Source organism: Aotus nancymaae, unplaced genomic scaffold (assembly GCF_030222135.1).
Source record: "Aotus nancymaae isolate 86718 unplaced genomic scaffold, 86718_ANA_hifiasm-v0.15.2.pri h1tg000049l, whole genome shotgun sequence".
Classification (NCBI taxonomy): domain Eukaryota; kingdom Metazoa; phylum Chordata; class Mammalia; order Primates; family Aotidae; genus Aotus; species Aotus nancymaae.
The window spans coordinates 14,537,913-14,560,876 of record NW_026988463.1 but is presented as its reverse complement, the minus strand read 5'-3'; the positions used below and the strand labels follow the sequence as shown (position 1 = coordinate 14,560,876).

Sequence of the window (22,964 nt, the reverse complement as noted above, 5' to 3'; positions counted from 1 at the left end):
GCAGCCTCCACTTCCAGGGTCAACCGATTCTCCTGTCTCAGCCTTCTGAGTAGCTGGGATTACATGTGCCTGCCACCATGTTTAGCTAATTTTTGTATTTTCAGTAGAAACAGGGTTTCACCCTGTTGCCTAGGCTGATTTCGAACTCCTGGTCTCAAATGATCTACGTGCTTTGACCTACCTAAGTGTTGGGATTACAGATGTGAGCCACTGAACCTGGTCTTTTTTTTTTTTTTTAAAGAGACAGGGTCTCCCTCTGTCACCCATGCTGGAGTGCAGTGGTGTGATCACAGCTCACTGCAGCCTTGAACTCCTGGGCTTAAGCCTGGGCTGGGTTCCCACCTCAGCCTCCTGAGTAGCTGGGACTGTGGGTGCATGTCACTATGCCTGGCTAATTTTTTAAATTTTTTGTAGAATTGAGGTCTTGATTAGATAGGGGCTGATCTTGAACTCCTGGGCTTAAGCAGTCCGCCAGCCTTGGCCTCCCAAAGTATCTGGATTACAGGTATGAGCCACTGCACTTGGTCATATTTTACGTTTTATAAGTATATGTATTTAACCTTAATAAAAGAAATAATTGAGGCTGGGCGTGGCAGCTTATGCCTCTGGCAGGCGAAGGTTGCAGTGAGCCAAGATCATACCATTGCATTTCAGATGGGGCAACAGAGTGAAACTCTGACTCAAAAGAAAAAGCAGACAAATTGCTTCACGAAGTTCCATGTGGTGATGCTGCATAACTCTCCTGGTAGTGGTACCAAATATGGAAAAAGCAGACCAGGAGAAAAAATATAAAACTTGTCGTCTAAGACACCAGAGAGGAGGCAGGTGGCTCTTCCCTTCTAGCTTCTAAGACTCAGTGACTCCTCACTGCCCACATGGCATTGCACCTGTGGCTTCCCGATGATGTGTGCTCACACTGCTTCTCACACACAGCACTTAGCAGGGTTGCAGCGTGTCCTTCTTCATGGTGCTGAGCTGATTAACCTGCTTTCTCCCTTAGCTGTAAGTGAGCATCACAGCATCGCATGAGCAGGAATAATGTCTCCTTTTCTTTGGTCACCATTGTATCCCTAGCTATCAACAAATACTGCGTTTCGTTAACGAAAAATTAGAAATTCCAGGCCAGGTGTGGTGACTCACACCTGTAATTCCAGCACTTTGGGAGGCCAAGGCGAGTAGATCACCTGAGGTCAGGAGTTCAAGACCAGCCTGGGCAACATGGTGAAACCCTCTCTATTAAAAATACAAAAATTAGCCGGGCATGGTGGCAGGCACCTGTAATCCCAGTTACTTCAGAAGACTGAGGCAGGAGAATTGCTTGAACCCAGGAGAGGGAGGTTGCAGTGAGCTGAGATCTTGCCATTATGCTCCAGCCTGGGCAGCAAGAGTGAAACTTCATGGTCAAAAAAAAAAAAAAGGGAGAGAGAAATTAGAAATTTGAAAGACAGGCCAGGCCTGGTGGCTCATGCCTGTAATCCCAGCAGTTTGGGAGTCCGAGGTGGGTGGATCATGAGGTCAGGAGTTTGAGACTAGCCTGACCAATGTGGTGAAACTCTGTCTCTAGTTAAAATACAAAAATTAGTTTGGCATGGTGGCATGCAGCTGTAATCCCAGCTACTCAGAAAGGCTGGGCAAAAGAATATCTTGAACCTGGGAGGTGGAGGTCACGGTAAGCCAAGATCACGCCACTGCACTCCAACCTGGGCCACAGAGCCAGACTTGGTCTCAAAAAAAAAAAAAAGAAATCCCAAAGATGGGTGTCTGGGAGATGAAAGTGTCACATCGAAAACTCATGCTCAGGCCCCACTATGTCCCAGATGGTACTTCCTTAAGGATTTATCCTGCTCAGGGCCACTGCCTGCTTTCTGGCTTGCACTAGCTAAGATCAGTTTCTGCTGCCGCAACAAACACCAAACCAAATAAAAACTTCCGTTATGTTACCTTTCTGAGCCTCAGTTTTCTCATCTGTAAAATGAGGGTAACAGGCCCATTGACGTGGCTCCCAGCTATAATCCCAGAACTTTGGGAGGCTGAGGCAGGCAGATCGCTTTAGCCCAGGAGTTTGAGAGCAGCCCTGGCAACATTGTGAGACCCTGTCTCTACAGGTTAAAAAAAAAAAAAAAAAAAAAAAAGCAGGTGTGGTGGCCCACATCTGTAGCCCTAGTTACCCAGGAAGGTAAGGCAAGAGGATGGCTTGAGCCCAGGAGTTCAAGGCTACAGTAAGCAGTGTTCATGTCAGTGTACTCCAGCCTGGGCAACATGGTGAGACCCTGTCTCAATATAATAAAATAGGGGTAATAATTGTATATATTTTCCATTTATTCATTTTCATGATGATTACATCAGTCAACTCAGTCAGCATTCACCATGATGATTGCAATGGTAGTGAGGCGGAGGAGGAGGGTAGATGCATATGAGTTTGCTGTGGCTGCTGTAACAAACTTCCATAAACTTAGTGCTTCCAGACAACCCACATTCATTACCTTATAGCTCTGCAGGTCAGAATTGGGTTGGCAAGACTGCATTCCTTCTGGAGGCGTGGGAGACAATATGCTTCCTTGTCCTCTCCAGCTTCCAAAGGCTGCCTGAATTCCTTGACTCGTGGCCCCGCATCGCTCCGACTTCTGTTCCCGTTGTTACATTTACTTCTATGACTCTGAGCCTACTTCCCCACTCTTTTAAGGATCCATTTGAATGAGCTCATTTTACTGGGCCTATTTGAATAACCCACGATTATCTTCTCATCTGAAGATCTCTCTCTCACTCTCTCTTTTGAGATAGGGTCTTGCTCTGTTATCCAGGCTGGATTGCAGTGATGCCATCATAGCTTACTGCACCCTCCAACTTCTGTGCTCAAGCCATCGTCCTGCCTCAGTCTCCCAAGTAGTTGGAACTAACTACGGGCACATAGCACCATGCCTGGCTAGTTGTTTGTTTTTTGTTTTTTGTTTTTAAGAAGGAGTTTTGCTCTGGTTGCCCAGGCTGGAGAGTAATGGCCCAATCTTGGCTGACCTCACCTCAACCTCCGCCTCCAAGTTCAAGCGATTCTCCTGCTTCAACCTCCCGACTAGATCGGATTACAGGCATGCACCACCACGCCTGGCTAATTTTGTATTTTTAGTAGAGACGGGGTTTCTCCATGTTGCTAAGGCTGTTCTCGAACTCCCAATCTCAGGTGATCCACCAGACCTGGCTAGTTTTTAAATTGTTGGTAGATATGGTCTCTCGCTATATTGCCCAGGGTGGTCTCAAATTCCTGGCCTAAGCAATCCTCCTGCCTCAGCCTCTCAAAGTGCTGGGATTACAGGCTTGAGCCACAACACGCGGCCTCAATATCCTTAGCTGAATTTTCAAACTCATCTGCAATGTCACTTTTGCCATATAAGGTCCCTTATTCACAAGGTTCTGGGAATCAGGAAGTGGACATTTTTAGGGGCCATTATTCTGCCTACCACTGCATGTGTCCACAGTTTTGGTTTATAACAATTTATCTGGAAGATAGCAAGAAAAAGAAATTCTATTTCCTGTCTTCAAATGTCATAATTCTGTTGGTGAGACAAAATATTTACACAGTCAACAGAGACCCAGGCAAGCACAGTCAGGGCTGCTGTGGGAGATAGAGATAACAGATTGAGATGATACAAATGAGGATGTTCTACAAGGGATCCTTTTCTCTCCACGTCTCTCCCCTCCACAGACCTACAGCCTACCGCCTTGTAGGCTGGTCCCCGCCCACTCCTGGGGGCAGTATTCACAGGAACTGGGTGATGTGGATGTTGTTCCCTGGAGGTGTATAACAGCCTCCTTGTCTCATCCCCACACAAGAGGGAGGGAGCTTTGGGGAAAAGATGAGGCAGACTCTCCCACCAGATCAACAGAGGCCTTAGCTTTCTACTTTTACTGATGCTCTGCTGAGGTAGGAGGAGGGACTCAACTCCAGAGGTGGGACTCAGACACAGGATCCAGTTGAGGACTAGCTAAAACAGGGCTGGGGTGGAAGCAGCTTTCCATCAGACATGCCCACCAGTGTGCCATGTCAGGTCACCATCACCATGACAACACTCAGGACTTACTGCCCATTTCCATGGCAGTGCCCTGAGGACCAATACCACCCTTTCTTTAGAAATTCTACATAAAATACTAATGTTTTATGCATTAATCTGTATGTTATTAAAAGTGGGTCTAGTCAGGCGTGGTGGCTTACACCTGTAGTGCCAGCAATTTGGGAGACTGAGGCAGGCGGCTCACCTGAGGTCAGGAGTTGGAGACAAGACTGGCCAACATGGTGAAACCCCATCTCTAACCCCATTTCTACTAAAAATACAAAAATTAGCCAGGCATGGTGATGGATGCCTGTAATCCCAGCTACTTGGGAGGCTGAGGCAGAAGAATTGCTTCAATCCAGGAGGTGGAGGTTGCAGTGAGCTGAGATCACACCACTGCACTCTAGCCTGGCAACATACAGTTAAACATATGATCCAGCAATTCCACTCCTAGGTTAATACCTAAGACAACTAAAAATGTCTGTCCACTCAAAAACTTGTGCAGAAATGCTCATAGCAGCATTATTGTCGGTACTCTCATTATTTTGTTATAGCCAAAAAGTGAAGATAACCCAAATGTCCCTTAGCTAATGAATGGATAAAGAAAATGTGGTCTATCCATACAGTGAAATATTATTTGGCCATAAAAAGGAATGAAGTGGGTGCAGTGGCTCACACCTGTAATCCTAGCACTTCTGGAGGCTGAGGCAGGCAGATCGCTTGAGGTCAGGAGTTTGAAATCAGCCTGGCCAACATGGTGAAACCCCAGCTCTACTAAAAAAGTACAAAAATTAACTGGGCATGATGGCGGGCACCTGTATGCCAGCTACTCGGGAGGCCAAGGCAGGAGAATCGCTTGAACTTAGGAGGCAGAGGTTGCAGTGAGCCAAGATTGCGCCACTGAACTCCAGCCTGGATGACAGAGCGTAACTCTGTCTCAAAAAAAAAAAAAAAGAAAAAGAATGAAGTGCATCCTACAACATGAATGGACCCTGAAAACAAGTTAAGCAAAAGGAAGCTAGACACAGAAGATGACATAGTGTATGACTCCATTTATAGGAAATGTACGGAACAGGCAAATCCACAGAGACAAAAATGGATTCATGGTTGCCAGGGGCTGGGAAGTGACTGGAAGGACCTGGGGAGTGACTGCTAATGGATGTTGAATCTTTCTTTTTCCTTTCTTTCCTTTTCCTTCTTTCTTTCTTTCTTTTCTTTTTTTTTTTTTTTTTTTTTTTTTTGGTTTTTTTTTGAGACAGAGTCTTGCTCTGTTGCTCCGGCTGGAGTGCAATGGTGTGATCTCAGCTCACTGCAACCTCCGCCTCCCAGGTTCAAGCAATTCTCCTGCCTCAGCCTTCTGAGAAGCTGGGATTACCAAACCCAGCTGATTTTTGTATTTTTAGTAGAGATGGGGTTTCGCCATGTTGGTCAGGCTGGTCTCCAACTCCTGATCTCATGAACTGCCCACCTCAGCCTCTCAAAGTGCTTGGATTACATGCCTGAGCCACTGCGTCTGGCCTTCCCTTCTTTTCTTTTTCCTTCCTTCCTTTCTTTCTTTTCCTTCCTTTTTTTCTGACAAGGACTCACTCTGTCACCCAGGTTGGAGTGCAGTGGTGCAATCATACCACCTCACTGCAATCTCCGACTCCTGGGCTCAACCAATCCTCCTGCCTCAGCTTCCCAAGTAGCTGGGACTACAGGTGTGCACCACCACAACTGACTAACTTTTTTTTTTAGTTTTGTAGAGATGTCTGTCTTGCTATTTTGCCAAGGCAGGTCTCAAACTCCTGGGCTCAAGTGATCCTCCCACCTCGGCCTCCCAAAATGCTGGGATTGCAGGTGTGAGTCACTGCTCCTGGCCGGTATAGGATTTCTTTGGGGGGTGATGAAAATGTTCTAAAATTGATTGTGGTGAGATGCTGCAACTCTGAATATACTAAAAACCGTGGAATTGTTCACTTTAAAGGGTGAATTGTATAGCATGTGAATTATATTTCAACAAAGCTGTTTTTGCAGAAACGATGAAATGCACAAGTAAATTTTAAGGCCCTTGTATTTGTCCCACAGCTCTTACACTCTAAGTCATCCTTACTGAAACACATATCATAATGGAAATGTCACAGAGCCCTGCTATTCCCACAGCTACAGAACAGACCAGTTGGAGGCTGACGACTCATTCTAGTCATGTCCAAACCCTGAATCTGTCGTCTGGGGACTGGGGACTGGGGGCTGGGGGCTGGGCAGAGCCTACCTGACGTGGTGGTGTTAAGTCTCTCTTCCCGATACCTCAATTAGTTGCTGGCAGCCTGTCTTTGTTGCTGTTGGCAGTGGTGTTTGACTATCTTGTTGAGAGATCTGCAAACTTCATGCTTTTGCTGAGCAATCTGAAGAGTGTATAATCTGGTTAATTTCCTGTACTTGATTGCAGTTAGAAACAGTCCTGCCCTGTTCCTACTACAAGTTCTCCTGGGATCTGGAAGGCTGAAGGCAAGGAATACACCTTCCTTTCTTTCTCCTTCCTGCCTCTTTACTATCCATTCACCTGTCAGACCCTAAGCCACGCTTAACGCTAACAACCTTCTCCCTGGAGGCCAAATGAAACTTACCAGTAATGCAGGGCAGGTGACCCTCAAAGTGGGACTTAGCCCGTGAAGGTTCTTGGCTTTGCCCATGAAAGAAAGGAAGGGCAAGCTGGAGGTAAAATAAAACAGCTTTATTAAGTGGCGGCGTTATAGCTCCTTAGGTGTTACAGCTGTGTGACTGCTTCCACAGAGCCAGGCTACCTCGTAAGCAGAGAGTAGCCACTCAGGGCAGTTTTGCAGTCACATTTATGCCCATGTATTTTTTTTTGGGAGATGGAGTCTCAATATGTTCCCCAGGCTGGAGTACAGTGGTGTGATCTTGGCTCACTGCAACCTCCGCCTCCTGGGTTCAGGCAATTCTCCTGCCTCAGCCTCCTGAGTAGCTGGGATTACAGGCACGCGCCACCATGCCCAGCTAATTTTTTGTATTTTTAGTAGAGACGGGCTTTCACCATGTTGACCAGGATGGTCTTGATCTCTTGACCTTGTGATCCACCCGCCTCGGCCTCCCAAAGTGCTGGGATTACAGGCGTGGGCCACCTCGCCTGGCCTAATTTTTTAATAATTTTAGTAGAGACAGGGTTTCACCATGTTGGCCAGGCTGGTCTTGAACTCCTGGCCTCCAGTGATCCACTGGCCTTAGCCTCCCAAAGTGCTGAGATTACATGTGTGAGCCACCATAGCCGGCCAAAATTATTTATTATATTTTTTAGAGAGGGAAGTTTTGCTATGTTGTCCAGGCTGGGCTGGAATTCCTGGGGTCAAGCAGTCCTCCTGCCTCAGCCTGCTGAGTAGCTGGCATTACAGGCAGATGCCACCCTGCCCAGCCAAGTACATTTGGTTTTTATTTATTTATTTTTTATTATTTTTTAGAGACAGGGTTTCTCCATGTTGGCCAGGCTGGTCTCGAACTCCTGACCTCAGGTGATCCACCCACCTCAGCCTCCCAAAGTGCTGGGATTACAGGTGTGAGCCACTGCACCCAGCATACATTTGGTTTTGAATGATCTCCTTAACAATAATATACGGGAGCCGCTATATATATATATGCTTGTTTGTTTTCCTCAGACATCTCAGGGATGAAGAGAGCCACTATGGAGTAATGCTTCACAGTGGGCACTCTGAAGTCAGATGGACTGGATTTGAATGCTAGCTTGGCTACTTACTAATATATGATCTTCATCATTCTCTCTGGACCTCAGTTTTTCCCACCTACACAATGCAGATGGAAATATTAACTACTTCAGGCCATGTACAGTGCTCATGCCTCTAATCCCAGCACTTTGAGAGGTGGAGGCGGGCGGATCACTTGAGGCCAGGAATTCCAGACTAGCCTGGCCAACATGGTGAAACCCCATCTCTACTAAAAATACAAAAATTAGCCAGGTGTGGTGGTGTGTGCCTGTAACCCCAGCTATGCTGGAAGGCTGAGACACGATAATTGCTTGAACCCGGGAGGTGTAGGTTGCAAAAAGCCAAGATTGCACCACTACACTCCAGCCTGGGTGACAAGAGCGAAACTCTGCCTCAAAAATAAAATAAAATTATATATACATATATATATCAGCTACTTCAGAGGTTTGTTGTGAGCATTGAAAAAGGCAATGAGGCCGGGCTCGGTGGCTCACGCCTGTAATCCCAGCACTTTGGGAGGCCGAGGCTGGTGGATCACAAGGTCAAGAGATCGAGACCATCCTGGCCAACATGGTGAAACCCCGTCTCTACTAAAAATACAAAATTATCTGGGCATGGTGGCGCGCACCTGTAGTCCCAGCTACTCAGGAGGCTGAGGCAGGAGAATTGCTTGAACCCAGAAAGCAGAGGTTGCAGTGAGCTGAGGTCATGCTACTGCACTCCAGCCTGGCACCTGATGATGAAACAAGACTCTGTCTCAAAAAAAAAAAAAAAGGGGGCAATGATTGGTGGTTGGGTGCAGTGGCTCATGTTGGTAATCCCAGCACTTTGGGAGGCTGAGGTGGGTGGATTCCTTGAGGCCAGGATTTTGAGACCAGACTGGGCAACATAGCAAGACACTGTCTCTACAAAGAATTTGAAAAATAGCTGGGTGTGGTGCCACATGCCTGTAATCCCAGCTTCTTGTATGGGAAGGAGCTGAGATGCGAGGATTGCTTGAGCCCAGGAAGTTGAGGCTGCCATGAGCCATGATGCTGTGATGGGGCCACTGCACTCCAGCCTGGGCATCAGAGTGAGATCCGGGTGCAGTGGCTTTGGGAGGCCAAGGTGGGCAGATTGCCTGAGCTCAGGAGTTCAAGACCAGACAGGGAAACATGGCAAAACCCCATCTCTACTAAAATACAAAAATTAGCCGGGTGTGGAGGCGTGCACCTGTAGTCCCAGCTACTCGGGAGGCTGAGGCAGGAGAATTGCTTGAACCCGGGAGGCAGAGGTTGCAGTAAGCGGAGATCGCACCACTCCACTGAGTGATAGAGCGAGACTTTGTCTCTAAAAAATAAAAAAATTTAAAAATTAAAAAAGAGAAAGAGAAAGAAGGGAAGGAGGAAGGGAGGGAGGGAGGGGAAAAGGCAGTGATTATCAAAGGCTTTGGTAAGGGCTCAGCCACAATAGTATCCACACTTGCTAATAAATGTCAGCCACAATAGTATCCACACTTGCTAAGCTTTTTCTATTTTATTACTGTGTACATCGGTGATCTCATGCAATCAAGTTGGGCAATCTTGCAAAATAGGTATCATCATCTCCATTTACAGGCAAGAAACTGAGGCTCAGCGAGGTGAAGTTATGTGACCAGAGCTACAGAGCTGGTAGGAGGCAAAGCAGATTCCCACCTAGACTCCTGTGACTACAGGGTCCTCCTCAGATGTTAGCCTCAGTCAAGTTTTTAGTCCAAATCAGTGCTTCCTCTTGCCAGGATTTCTGCTTTTCAAATGCAGCCACAGGAATCAGAGAAGAATCCAGATAACTAAATCAGTAGCAGCTTATTCAGCCAGAGAAAAGATACAGCAACCCCAAGAATGCAGCTCATCTTGCTCTGGGCTTGCTTTTGAGTGAGAGGCTCTTTTAGCCAAGCCCTGGCCAGTCTCCTTGTTGAGCCCAGCCTCTCAGAGCCTTATGGACCTGGCTGGACAGCAGTGGAAGGAAAGGGAAGCCTTGCTCCCACTTCTTGAACAGTTTAGGATTTTGGTGTAGTTCCCTAGAGCGACATTGGGTGTCACCTTTGAGTTACTTGAAGCCAGTTTCCCCCAGAGGTTGATGAAGGTATCCCTTTCCCAGAGTTTCTGGTTAAGATCTGTCTGCTTTGGAGGTAAAGTGTATTCGTTGACAGCGTTTGTGCCCCCGACTTAGCAAGAATAATCTGGTTCTCATTTATCCTGAAAGAAGAGGGTTCTCTGCAACCATATAAGCCTTGAATTTGTTTTTTAATTAATTTTTTTTTTCAATATGGAGTCTCATTCTGTCACCTAGGCTGGAGTGCAGTGGCATGATCCTGGCTCACTGCAACCTCCAACTCCCAGATTCAAGTGATTCTTCTGTCTCAGCCTACTGAGTAGCTGAGATTACAGGCGCCTGCCGCCAACCCTGGCTAATTTTTGTATTTTTAGTAGTAGTAACAGGGTTTCATCATGTTGGCCAGGCTGGTCCTGAACTCCTGACCTCAGGTGATCTTCCCACTTCAGCCTCCCAAAGTGCAGGGATTATAGGCATGAGCCACCTCGCCCGGCCTAATTAAATTTTTTTCTAAGAGATAGGGTCTCACTATGTTGCCCAGGCTGGTCTCTAACTTCTGGGTTCAAGCAATCCTCTTGCTGCAGCCTCCCAAATTGCTGAGATTAGAGTCCTGAGCCACCATGCCCACTAAGCCTTGAATTTGAAGATGGGCTTTGTGCCTGATGACTTTGCAAATGACTTCTCTTCTGTGGAAAGGAGGATGCTAACATAAGGAGAAAGAGAGTTTATGCAAAGCCCCTACCAGCTCAGACCCCTTTTCTTCCAGTGTTCTTTGCACTCTGCCCACACATCTGTTTCCAAGCTTGGCTGCAAATAACAGTGAACAACTTGGGGGCCAGGACTCTTTTCTATGCCTCCCTCCCTCCTCTCATCCTTCCTCCCTTCCTTTCTTCCTTCCGGTCCATAAAAATTTAGCAAGTAGATATTATGTATGTTCAAGGCTTCGAATTCAAGGCTTAGTGGTCATGGTGGCTCAGGCCTATTATCTCAGCACCTGAGAACATACAGAGAAATAAGCCATTGGATGGCTTGGTTAACATTCTTCCTTTCTAGTTTTTCCTATACATATACTCACATATTTCATATACACGTGATTTGTTTAAATGTAAAATATGTTTTATTGTTCTTTTTGTTTCTGAGATGGAGTTTCGCTCTGTCGCCCAGGCTGGAGTACAGTGGCATGATCTCACTGCAACCTCTGCCTCCTGGGTTCAGGCAATTCTCCTGCCTCAGCCTCCTGAGTAGCTGGGATTACAGGCACGCGCCACCATGCCCAGCTAATTTTTTGTATTTTTAGTAGAGATGGGGTTTCACCATGTTGACCAGGATGGTCTCGATCTCTTGACCTCGTGATCCACCCGCCTCGGCCTCCCAAAGTGCTGGGATTACAGGCGTGAGCCCCTGCGCCCGGCCCTGTTTGTTGTTTTAAGACAGGCTCTTGCTCTGTTGCCCAGGCTGGAGTGTGGTGGCTCAATCTTGGCATCACGGTCCACTGAAGCCTTAACCTCCTGGGCTCAAGCAGTCCTCCCGCCTCAGCCTCCCAAGCTGAGACTACAGGTGTGTGCCACCGCACCTGGCTAATTTTTGTATTTTAGTAGAAATAGGGTCTCCCTGTGTTGCCCAGGCTGGTCTTGAACTCCTGGGCTCCAGTAATGTCCCCACTTTGGCCTCCCAAAGTGTTGGGATTATAGGTGTGAGCCACCACTCCTGGCCTGTACTCATTTTCATTCCTAATAGGGTGTGTTATCAAACTGTGACCTTTGCTAATTTGTGCAAACACACACATATACAAACACATATTTCTTTTTCACATTCTTGGACTATTTGCATGTGCATGTGAGTTGTTGATTAACATAAAAAGGACATTTTTATATGTGAGGGAAATTATTTCTTTGTAATTTGGGATGGAAATATTTTTTCTTAGTTTATTTTTTGCTTTCATATCATATTTTATTTTTATGTACTTATTTATTTAAATTTTTTTTTTTTTTTGAGGCAGAGTTTCACCCTTGTTGCCCAGGCTGGAGTGCAATGGCGCAATTGCCGCTCACTGTAACCTCTGCCTTCTGGTTTCAAGGATTCTCCTGCCTTAGCCTCCTGTGTAGCCGGGATTACAGGTGCATGCCACCACACCCAGCTAATTTTTGTATTTTTAGTAAAGATGAGGTTTCTTCACGTTTGTCAGGCTGGTCTCAAACTCCTGACCTCAGGTGATCTGTCTGCCTCAGCCTCCCAAAGTGCTGGGATTAAAGGCGTAAGCCACCGCATCTGGCCTTTTTTTTTTTTTTTTTTTTTTTTTTTAGTATCAATGTTCATTAATTTAAAAATGCTAACAGGATCTGGTACACAAAACATCTTGATTTTTTTTTTTTTTATGTCATATGGGTAATGTGCCAACAGCCTAACAATATTTGAGGGGGACACATCTCACACATGCACGCGATCACACTTATGAAACACAAAATGAGTTTGAGATAGTTTATATATTTCCAAAAAATAATATAATGTCCTTTTATAGTAATCAGAATTAGTTAACAGTCCAGGCAAGGTAGCTCACACCTGTAATCCCAACACTTTGGGAAACTGAGGCAAGTGAATCAGGCGTTTGAGATCAGGAGTTCGAGACCAGTCCAGCCAATACGGTAAAACGCCGTCTCTACTAAAAGTACAAAAATTACCTGGGTGTGACTGTGATGGTGCACACCTGTAATCCCAGCTACTCGGGAGGCTGAGGCAGGAGAATCACTTGAACCCAGAAGATGGAGGTTGCAGTGAGCTGAGATCATGCCACTGCACTCCAGCCTGGACAACAGAGCAAAACTCCATCCCCCCTAAAAAAATTAGTTAACAGTCTGAGATAAACTATTTTAGAGAAAACACATTTAACCAAATATGCCAGTAAATTGAAACCTTTCAGTTATTTTGATGAGAATGTTTCACAAAAATTTTGTTTCTTCTAAATAGGATAAATACAAAGATTCTTTTGTCCTAGAGACCATTCCTACAGAGTTGATAATCTCATTGCTCTTATGAAATAAAACAATGTGTCTATAAGGCTTAGTTTGCAATTTTCCAACGTATAATTTATTCACATTTATTTAAAACTAAATTTCTTTTTATAGTTACGTCAAAAAATACGTAAAATATAAATGAGAAAAACAAACATTTACCATACCAAGAGCTGGTTTTAATTTTTTTTAGAGGAAATACTATAATTTAAAAAGTTGTAAAATATTTAACAGAATTTTCAGCAATGATTATTTCCAAAATGTAAAGATTTAAAACATAATTTATACAAAACTAAAAATCAGAAGGATTCATTCTTGCTTTTTCCTTTTTTAAAAAATTCAGACAATTTGTCACAGAAAGTTTGGTATGTGATAGCAGCTGCAGCCTCAGTCCCTGTCGGAATCGCTGTCCCTCCACGTGGGGACAGAGCGCCGCACTGAGGACAGCAACACGTCTTCAATCTGCTTCCTAGGGTTTTCCTCCAAGTCTGTCTTAATTGCTCCAGATTCAGACAGTTTCCACTCCAACTCATCTCTTGTCAGGTTTATGCCACCAAACACCAGAGGACCGATAAACTGAGCCTTGATATCACCTTCCAGGTAAACAAATATCGTGGGGAGATTCCTATCAGGATAATTGGGTATGCAGGTTGTTGAAATGGCTTTGATAAACTTGACATCAGGAAATTTGCTGGCAAGTCCACTGAGGTGCTGATTTATCAGGGCACAGAGGGGAATTCCTTGTTTGTAAAGGTGCAAGATGACCCACAAGCCCTCACCGGCTTTGGTTACTTCTTGAACATAATCCTTCCCTGAGATCTCCAAAACTTCTCCAAATTTATTCTTCAGTTTACTTGCTTTCCACTCAGCCAGTCTCTGCCATCTGTACATTTCAATAGCACATTCATCCTCCTCATTAAACTCGTCTTCATGATCCTTCAGCTCTTCCAAAGTCTTATCTTCATATGTTGTCACCACTGACTGCTGGACGATGTGCTGCTCCTCTTCTGCCTCCTCTTCCAATTCTTTCAGACTTTCCTTGGGGGGCAAGATGCCCTTTTTGCGTAAGATGTCATTCCACTCAGTGTCTGCGTTGGGGTCCTGCATCTTGTTTCCAATCGCTCAAGTCAGTTGTCTGGCCTTTTTTTTTTTTTTTTTGACGTGGAGTCTTGCTCTGTGGTCTGGGCTGGAATACAGTGGTACAATCTCGGCTCACTGCAACCTCTGCCACCTGAGTCCAAGCAATTCTCCTGCCTCAGCCTCCCAAGTGGCTGGGATTACAGACGCACGCTACCATGCCTGGCTAATTTTTATATTTTTAGTAGAGATGGGGTTTTACCATGTTGGCCAGGCTGATCTTGAACTCCTGACCTCAAGTGGTCCACCCGCCTTGGGCTCCCGAAGTGCCAGGATTACAGGCGTGAGCCATCGCGCCCAGCCTCATATCATCTGTTTTATTTTATTTTTTATTTATTTTGTTTACTTTCTCTACCTCATACCAAGAAAGGACTAACTTGTTCCATTCCTAATGCATCTCAACATCAAGGTGCCCACTCACTAGCACTAGTATCAAAAAGCAAGAGACAAGTCTAACGAAGAGATGAAAACCAGAAGGGAAAGTAGTTGAACCTGCCCCCAGTATTGAATGACTAATGAGATAATCTTTTCTTAAAACAGTGCCTAGTATTCTATTGAACAGGCATACCGTATTTTTTATGCAGTCTTTTATTAATAGGCATTTTTTTTAGTTTCTTTTTTTGCAATTATGAGCCACCCAGCTCTTTCTAGTAATCTGCTTTCATCTCTTTCATGCTAATTTCCTAAAAGTGGAATGGCTTTGTTAAAGAATATTAACTTTAGGCTGGGCGCGGTGGCTCACGCCTATAATCCCAGCACTTTGGGAGGCCGAGGCAGGTGGATCACGAGGTCAAGAGATCAAGACCATTCTGGTCAACATGGTGAAACCCCGTCTCTACTAAAAATGCAAAAGTTAGCCGGGCATGGTGGCGTTCGCCTGTGGTCCCAGCTACTCGGGAGGCTGAGGCAGGAGAATTGCTTGAACCTAGGAGGCGGAGGTTGCGGTGAGCCGAGATTGCGCCATTGCACTCCAGCCTGGGTAACAAGAGCGAAATTCCGTCTCAGAAAAAAAAAAAAAAAAGAATATTAACTTTAGGCCAGGAGTGGTGGCTAATTCTTGTAATATCAACACTTTGGGAGACTGAGGTGGGAGGATCACTGGAGGCCAGAAGTTCAAGACCAGGCTGGGCAAAATAGCAAGACCCCATCTCTAAAAAAAAAAAAAAAAAAAAATAGCTGGGTGTGGTTGCATGCCTGTAGTTCCAGCTACTGGGGAGGCTGAGACAGAAGAATCACTTGAACCCAGGAGTTCAAGGTTACAATGAGCTATGATTGCACCACTGCACCCCCTGCCTGGGTAACAGAGTAAGACTCCATCTCTAAAAAAAAAAGAAGAAAAAGAAAAAAGAAGAAAGAGAACATTAACTTTAAAAAGACTCTTTTAGGTATAATTGAGATATGAAATTTTTTTAAAAAGAAAAAATACTTGATACATATTAAGTATTGGATATTATATATATATATTATTGCGTTTTAGGTTTTGGGGTACATGTGAAGAACATGCAAGATTGTTGCCTAGGTACATACATGGCAATGTGGTTTGCTGCCTTCCTCCCCATCACCTATATCTGGCATTTCTCCCCATGTTATCCCTCCCCACCTCCCCACCTCCCACTGTCCCTCCCCTCACAGACCCCAGTATGTGATGCTCCCCTCTCTGTGTCCATGTGTTCTCATTGGATATTATATTTTAAAAAAATGTTTTGCTGTTTAAAAACAACAAACTTTTATTGATTAAAAAAAATCCCTCACATACCCATCAGCCATCACGTCAGACTGACCTGGTCTAATCTATACATGTACCCAATCTGCCTCTCCTGCATTATTTTGAAGTAATTCATTTCATCTATAAAGATTTCAGAATTTAGGCCGGGCATGGTGGCTCACACCTATAATTCCAGCACTTTGGGAGGCCAAGGCCAGTGGATCACTTGAGGCCAGGAGTTCGAGACCAGCCTGGCCAACATGGTAAACTATTAAAAATACAAAAATTAGCTGGGTGTGGTGACACATGACTATAATCCCAGCCACTTGGGAGGCTGAGGCAGGAGAATCGCTTGAACCTGGGAGGTGGAGTTTGCAGTGAACCAAGATCGTACCACTGTACTGTAGCCTGAGTGACTGAATGAAACTCTGTCTCAAAAAAAAGATGGATTTAGAGAGACATTATCTTTGGATAAGAAATTTGCCATTCCAGCCAGACTCGGTGGCTCACGCCTGAAATCCCCGCACTTTGGGAGGCCAAGGCCAGTGGATCATGAGGTCAGAAGATCAAGACTACCCTGGCCGATATGGTGAAACCTCTTCTCTGCTAAAAATACAAAAAAAATTAGCTAGACATGGTGGGGGTGTGCCTGTAATCCCAGCTACTTGGGGAGGCTGAGGCAAGAGAATTACTTGAACCCGGGTGGCGGAGGTTGCACTGAGCCAAGATCATGCCACTGTACTCCAGCCTGGGTGACAGAGCAAGAATCCATCTCAAACAAAACAAAACAAAACAAGACCGGGTGTAGTGGCTGGCTCACATCTGTAATCCTAGCACTTTGGGAAGCCAAGGCTGGTGGACCACAAGGTCAGGAGTTAGAGACCATCCTGGCCAACATGGTGAAACCCTGTCTCTACTAAAATACAAAATAAAATTAGCCGGGCATGGTGGTACATGCCTGTAATCCCAGCTCCTTGGGAGGCTGAGGCAGGGGAATTGCTTGAACTCAGGAGGTGGTGATTGCAGTAAGCTGAGGTCATACCACTGCACTCAAGGCTGGCGACAGAGCGAGACTCTGTCTCAAAAAAAATAAAAAAAGAAAGAAAAGAAATTTGCCATTCTTCCTCTCAGTTGTTTCAGATAGTGACAACGGAAGGTTACCCAGTGATGCTGCTTGGGAAGCCTTCCACTGCGAGGATGCTTGGAGGCTTGGAGGGAAATGTTTAATTTTGCTCTATGTATCCCCTCTGGAAACTGATTCTCATTTTGCAAACAGGAAGAAAAACAATCACACACTTAGATGACTCAGCCAGCCCCAGGCCTCCTCTGTCCACTGCAGAGTCCCCACAGACCCAAATGCTTTGCCTCAGCCACACATTTTCACTTATTTTTGATTCATTCCAAAGGCAAGCAGGAAATTGCCACCAGTCATCAATCATGCATGAATCTTTCCTCTGCCCCTCTTCCATGAACAAGACCCATGGTGATGGGTGCCTCCCTCTTTCGATCTTGCCTTGATGGGCACTGACAGCAGGTGGTAGGTGTCTCTCTCTATTTCACAGCAGAGGTCACCAAGACTCAGGGAGGGAAAGTGAATTGCTGAAGCCCTGTAAGTGGGAGAACCAGGTCCTGAACACAGCTCTGTGGGCTCTTAGTGGAAAGACCACAGAGCAGGTTCAATGCCTGGTTCCCACATTGCACTTAAAAATGAACAATCTCTGGGGTCCTGCTCTCAGTAGCCATCTGGATGAGAAATGGTGGCTTGCCGGGCGCAGTGGCTCAATCCTGTAATCCCAGCACTTTGGGAGGCTGAGGCAGGCAGATCACCTGAGGTCAGGAGTTGGAGACCAGCCTGGCCAACATGGTGAAACCCTGTCTCTATTAAAAATACACAAATTAGTCAGGCATGGTGGCAGTCACCTTTAGACGCAGCTACTTGGGAGGCTGAGGCAGGAGAATCGCTAGAACCCGAGAAGCAGAGTTTGCGGTGAGCTGAGATTATGCCACTGTACTCTAGCCTGGGCAACAGAGTGAGACTCTGTCTCAAAAGAAAAAAGAAAAAGAGAAAAGAAACGATCTACAGAATGCCCAGGAGGGACACTGATGAGTATCGGATGCTCATGCTGGCATTGGAGCCAGGCTTCTCCAGGCCATCTCCTGAAAACCTCTCTTGCTCTTGGCAGGCTCCCAGTGTCCATGCTTAGTCGGATTCATCCCAGGGTTATCAGACACTAGGGGGTGAAGGACAGGTACCCTGCTGGCCAAGCCCCAGGAGGGCTCCACAGCTGCCCTGCCTCCTCATTTAGGCAGCATCAATTGTTACCAAGATGGCTATTTTTTTTTGTTTTTGTTTTTGTTTTGTTTTTTGAAACAGAGTCTCACTCTGTAGCCCAGGCTGGAGTGCAGTGGTGTGATTTTGGCTTACTGAAACCTCCACATTCCAGGTCCTGGTTCTAGCAATTCTCCTGCCTCAGCCTCCCAAGTAGCTGAGATTACAGGAACATGCCACCATACCCAGCTAATTTTTGTATTTTTAGTAGAAATGGGATTTCACCATGTTGGCCAGGCTGGTCTTGAACTCCTGACCTCATGATCCACCTGCTGTGGCCTCCCCAAGTGTTGGGATTACAGGCGTGAGCCACTGCGCTTCGCCTTCAATTTATTTTTAATTAATTAAGTAATTAATTATTATTTTTATTCTTTTGAGATGGAGTCTCACTCTGTCACCCACCTGGAGTGCAGTGGTGTGATCTCAGCTTACTGTAGCCTCCGCCACCCAGGGTTCAAGTGATTCTCCTGCCTCAGCCTCCCAAGTAGCTGGTATTACAAGTATGTGTCACCACACCTGGCTAGGTTTTGTATTTTTTGTGGAGACAGGGTTTCACCTTGTTGGCCAGGCTGGTCTAGAACTCCTGACCTCAGGTGATCTACCCGCCTCAGACTCCCAAAGTGCTGGGATTACAGGTGTTAGCCACCATGCCCGGCCTTTGTTGTTATTATTATTATTATTATTATTATTATTATGATACAGTCTCACTCTGTCATCCAGGCTGGAGTATAGTGGCACAATCTGGACTCACTGCAACCTCTACCTTCCGGTTTCAAGCAATTCACCTGCCTCAGCCTCCTGAGTAGCTGGAACTACAGGAGTGCGCCACCACCCCTGGCTAATTTTTTGTGTTTTTAGTAGAGATGGGGTTTCACCATGTTGGCCGGGTTGGTCTTGACTTCCCTACCTCAAGCGATCTGCACATCTTGGCCTCCCAAAGTGCTGGGATTACAGGCATGAGCCACCGTGCCTGGCCTGATTCATTTTTTTACAATCAGTAAACCAGAGAGAGGGCATAGCAGAGGGGACACCCAATAAAATCCACCTCTGTGTCCCAACCTGGGGAATTCAAGAGGATTAAGGTCAGGTAGCAGGCAGCATGGATAGTCACCAGGGACACTTCAAGGTATAGGGAGCATCCAGGCAATGGAAACTTCTAGTGGGAAAGTCTCCTAGGGAAGAATGACTCCTGGCCTTCTTGGGGTGCTACCTGTAGATGGAAGGGTTGGAGCTCCATTATGGGACTGTATGGCTCAGTAGTAGGCCATTTGGAGACTCTGGAATGCTCTCACCTCACACAGAATGGATAGCCCTGTACATCCATGCAAAGTCTATCCTCTGCGTAAGTGGAGGCTGGGGCAGGAGTCTGCTGGCCTTATCAGGATGCTGAGCTACTAAAGGAGGCACTGAACACCAACATGCTATAGGGAATGTTGCCACTCTGAATGTTAAATGTGAGAAAATGAACAGAGACAGGATTTCTTTTCTTTTCTTTTTGTGATGGAGTTTCACTCTTGTTGCCCATGCTGGAGTGCAGTGGCGCAATCTCAGCTCACTGTAACCTCTGCCTACTGCGTTCAAGCGATTCTCTTGCCTCAGCCTCCTGAGTAGCTGGGATTACAGGTGTGTGCCACCACACCTGGATAATTTTGTATTTTTAGTAGAGACGAGGTTTTAGTAGAGAGCCTGTTGGTCAGGCTGGTCTTGAACTCCTGACCTCAGGTGATCCACCCGCCTCGACCTTCCAAAGTGCTGGGATTACAGGCTTGAGCCACCACGCCTGGCCTTCTGCCCATCTATTTCATCACCACCCTGACCTCGCTGTTGTTGTCTCACTTGGTAGGGGTCGACAGAGGAAGCAATCCCCTCTTAACTATCTGCAGCATTCCTTCTGTCCCCAAGGCAGTCTCTTCTCACAAAAGAGGCAGGAATTGACTTTTTTTTTTTTTAATTTTGAGACAGAGTCTCTCTCTGTCACCCGGGCTGGAGTGCAGTGGCATAGTCATAGCTCACTGCAGTCTCAAATTCCTAGGCTCAAGCAGTCTGACTGCCTCAGCCTCTTGAGTGGCTGAGACTACAGGTATTGCCGCCACCACACCTGGCTCATTTTAAAAAATGTCTTTTTTAGTAGAGATGAGGTCTACACTATGTTGCCTGGCTGGTCTTGAACTCCTGGACCATCTGATCCTCCTGCCTCAGGCTCCCAAAGTGCTGGGATTACAAGTGTGAGCCACCACGTCTGGCCCCCGTTGCCCTATTCTTACCGTTGGACTTTGGGCAAGCTCTGTAACGCCTCAGCATCAGCCTAGTCATCTGTGGAATGGGAGTAGTAATAATGATTGCACCTGCCTTACCGGATTGATGAGAAGGTTAGCTGAGAATCCTTGCAAAACACACAGCACAGCACCCAGCATCTCCCAAGAGCCTGGTGGATGCAAGCTTTCATTAATTAGGTCAGCATTTGTTTTGTACTGAAGCTGGAGACACAAGGCTATAAAAAATGAATCCTCTGTGAAGATGGTGAAAGTGTTAGAAAAATCACATGCCCAAAGCAGACTTTTCCATTAACTACTAAAATAATGAAAAAAGCAGTTTGCCTAGCATTTCGGCCTGTTGAAACTTGGAAGAGACATCTATTTTGAAAGCTTGAGTTTGCATATCATTAGATTCACAATGAAAACACATTAAGTGAAAAAGACTTACAAGTAGGCTCACATTTACATTAAAATCATGTCATCTGCACCATCGACATGATCTTAAACATAGAAATAAAGGAATTCATTTTAATCATAGCTCCAAATTGATGCTCTCCATTTCTGAAAACCTCTTAATCAGGAAATTTCCAAAAAGATACTTAAAATGCATAGTAACACTTTTCAGTGCAATTCCAAAATTTAATGTGTGCAAATTATTCATATATTCATAATTTTATTATCACACATCAGATTTGGGGAATCAAGTGCAGGGAAAAGGGAATATCTATTAGCTGCTAAAAAAGAAAAAAAGAAAAGACCCATAAGTAAAAATAATTTAAATATTGTAACTGCCTTTCTATGGACTCAGAGCTCTCCCTAAAGCTCTCACTACATAATGAAGTTGGCAATTCTCATCTATTGAAAAGGCTAAATTTGTGGGAACTTTTCTTTTTTAAAAAGCTTTCTTTAGGCCAGGCACAGTGGCTTACGCCTGTAATCCTAGAGCTTTGAGAGACTGAGGCAGGTGGATCACGAGGTCAGGAGTTTGAGACCAGCGTGGCCAACATGGTAAAACCCAGTCTTTATTAATGATACAAAAAAATAGCCAGATGTGGTGGCAGGCACCTGTAATCCCAGCTACTGGGGAGGCTGAGGCAGGAGAATCGCTTGAACCTTGGGAGATGGAGGTTGCAGTGAGCCGAGACCAAATCACAGCACCCCAGCATGGGCAACAGAGCGATACTGTCTCAAAAAAAAGCTTTCTTTCACAGAGTCAGGCTCTCTGTAGAACTGAACCAAACTGTGATGTGACCAGTTGTTTTTCTGAAACTGCTTTTGTTTGATTTGGAAAGTTTTAAAAATAGCTCCAGCGAGGAAGGGAATAAATGACTGAAAACGGAAATACGAACAGGCCTTGATGTTACAGCCAGCCCAGGAGAGCTCTCAGCAAAGTGACCATGCTGGTCATTATTATTTACTAAAATTAGAAAGTCTCCTAAAAGTTAATAGGAAAAGCAAAGAGGCTTTTGGCCAAAGTGCCATAGGCTGGGAGGGTAGAATTGAGGCCTCAGGCACGGCTGTGGTTTGAATGTGTCCCCCAAAGTTCACGTGTTGGAAACTCAATCCTCAGTGCAATAGTGCTGAGAGGTGAGATCTTTTTAGGAGGTGATTAGGTCATGAAGGTTCGGAGCTCATGAATGGATTCATGCTGGGATCCTTCTAAAAGAATGAGTTCTGGGTTGGGTGCAGTGGCTCACGCCTGTAATCCCAGCACTTTGGGAGGCCGAGACAGGCGAATCATTTGAGGTCAGGAGTTCAAGACCAGCCTGGGCAACGTGGCGAAATCCTGTCTCTACTAAAAATACAAAATTAGCCATGTGTGGTGGTGCATGGTTGTAATCCCAGCTACTTGAGAGGCTAAGGCACAAAAACTGCTTGAACCTGGGATGCAGAGGCAACCGTGAGCTGAGATTGTGCCCCTGCATTCCAGCCTGGGCAACAGAGCGAGACTCCATCTCAAAAAACATACGTATACATAACATGTGCCCATAAAGACTTCTACCTGACTGCTCACAGCAGCATTATTCATAATAGCTAGAAAGTGAAGGCTGGGTGCAGTGGTTCACGCCTGTAATCCCAGCACTTTGAGAGGCTGAGGTGGGCGGATCACAAGGTCAGGAGTTTGAGACCAGCCTGACCAACGTGGTGAAACCCCATCTCTACTAAAAATACAAAAATTAGCTAGGCATGGTGACACACGCCTGTAATCCCAGCTACTCAGGAGGCTGAGGCAGGCGAATTGCTTGAACCCGGGAGGTGGAGGTTGCAGTGAGCCAAGATCAAGCCACTGTACTCTAGCCTGGGCGACAGAGCGAGATTCTATCTCAAAAAAAAAAAAAATACAACAGTGAAAATAACCCAAATGTTTATGAACTTATGATGAACTGATAAATACATGAACAAAATTTGGCATACGCATAGGACAGACTACTATTATTTGGCCATAGGAGGGATTAAAGTACCGATTCATGCTACGGCATGGATGAAATTTGAAATCATTATGTGAAGTAAAGGAAGCCAGACACAAAGGGCCACCTACTGTACGATTCCATTTATATGAAATGTCCAGAATAGGCAGATCCACAGAGACAGAAAGTAGATTAGTGGTTGTGAGGGGCTGGAGGAGGAGGAATGGCGAATGACTGCTAGTGGGGACCGGTTTATTTTGGGGGTAATGGAAATGTGGAATTAGGTAACG

At 45.6% G+C, this 22,964-nt stretch overlaps 1 protein-coding gene and 1 pseudogene across 1 annotated transcript; both read right to left on the bottom strand.

Moving 5' to 3' along the window:
- Positions 1 to 12,207: 12,207 nt before the first annotated feature.
- LOC135269162 (small nucleolar RNA U13) lies at positions 12,208 to 12,300 on the bottom strand (annotated as a pseudogene).
- An 899-nt stretch (positions 12,301 to 13,199) lies between these two features.
- LOC105717851 (phosducin-like protein 3) lies at positions 13,200 to 13,969 on the bottom strand. The gene has a single exon (XM_064362874.1). It carries the CDS (start codon positions 13,945 to 13,947, stop codon positions 13,228 to 13,230), a length of 720 nt encoding a protein of 239 aa, XP_064218944.1. The 5' UTR covers positions 13,948 to 13,969; the 3' UTR covers positions 13,200 to 13,227.
- Positions 13,970 to 22,964: the final 8,995 nt, after the last annotated feature.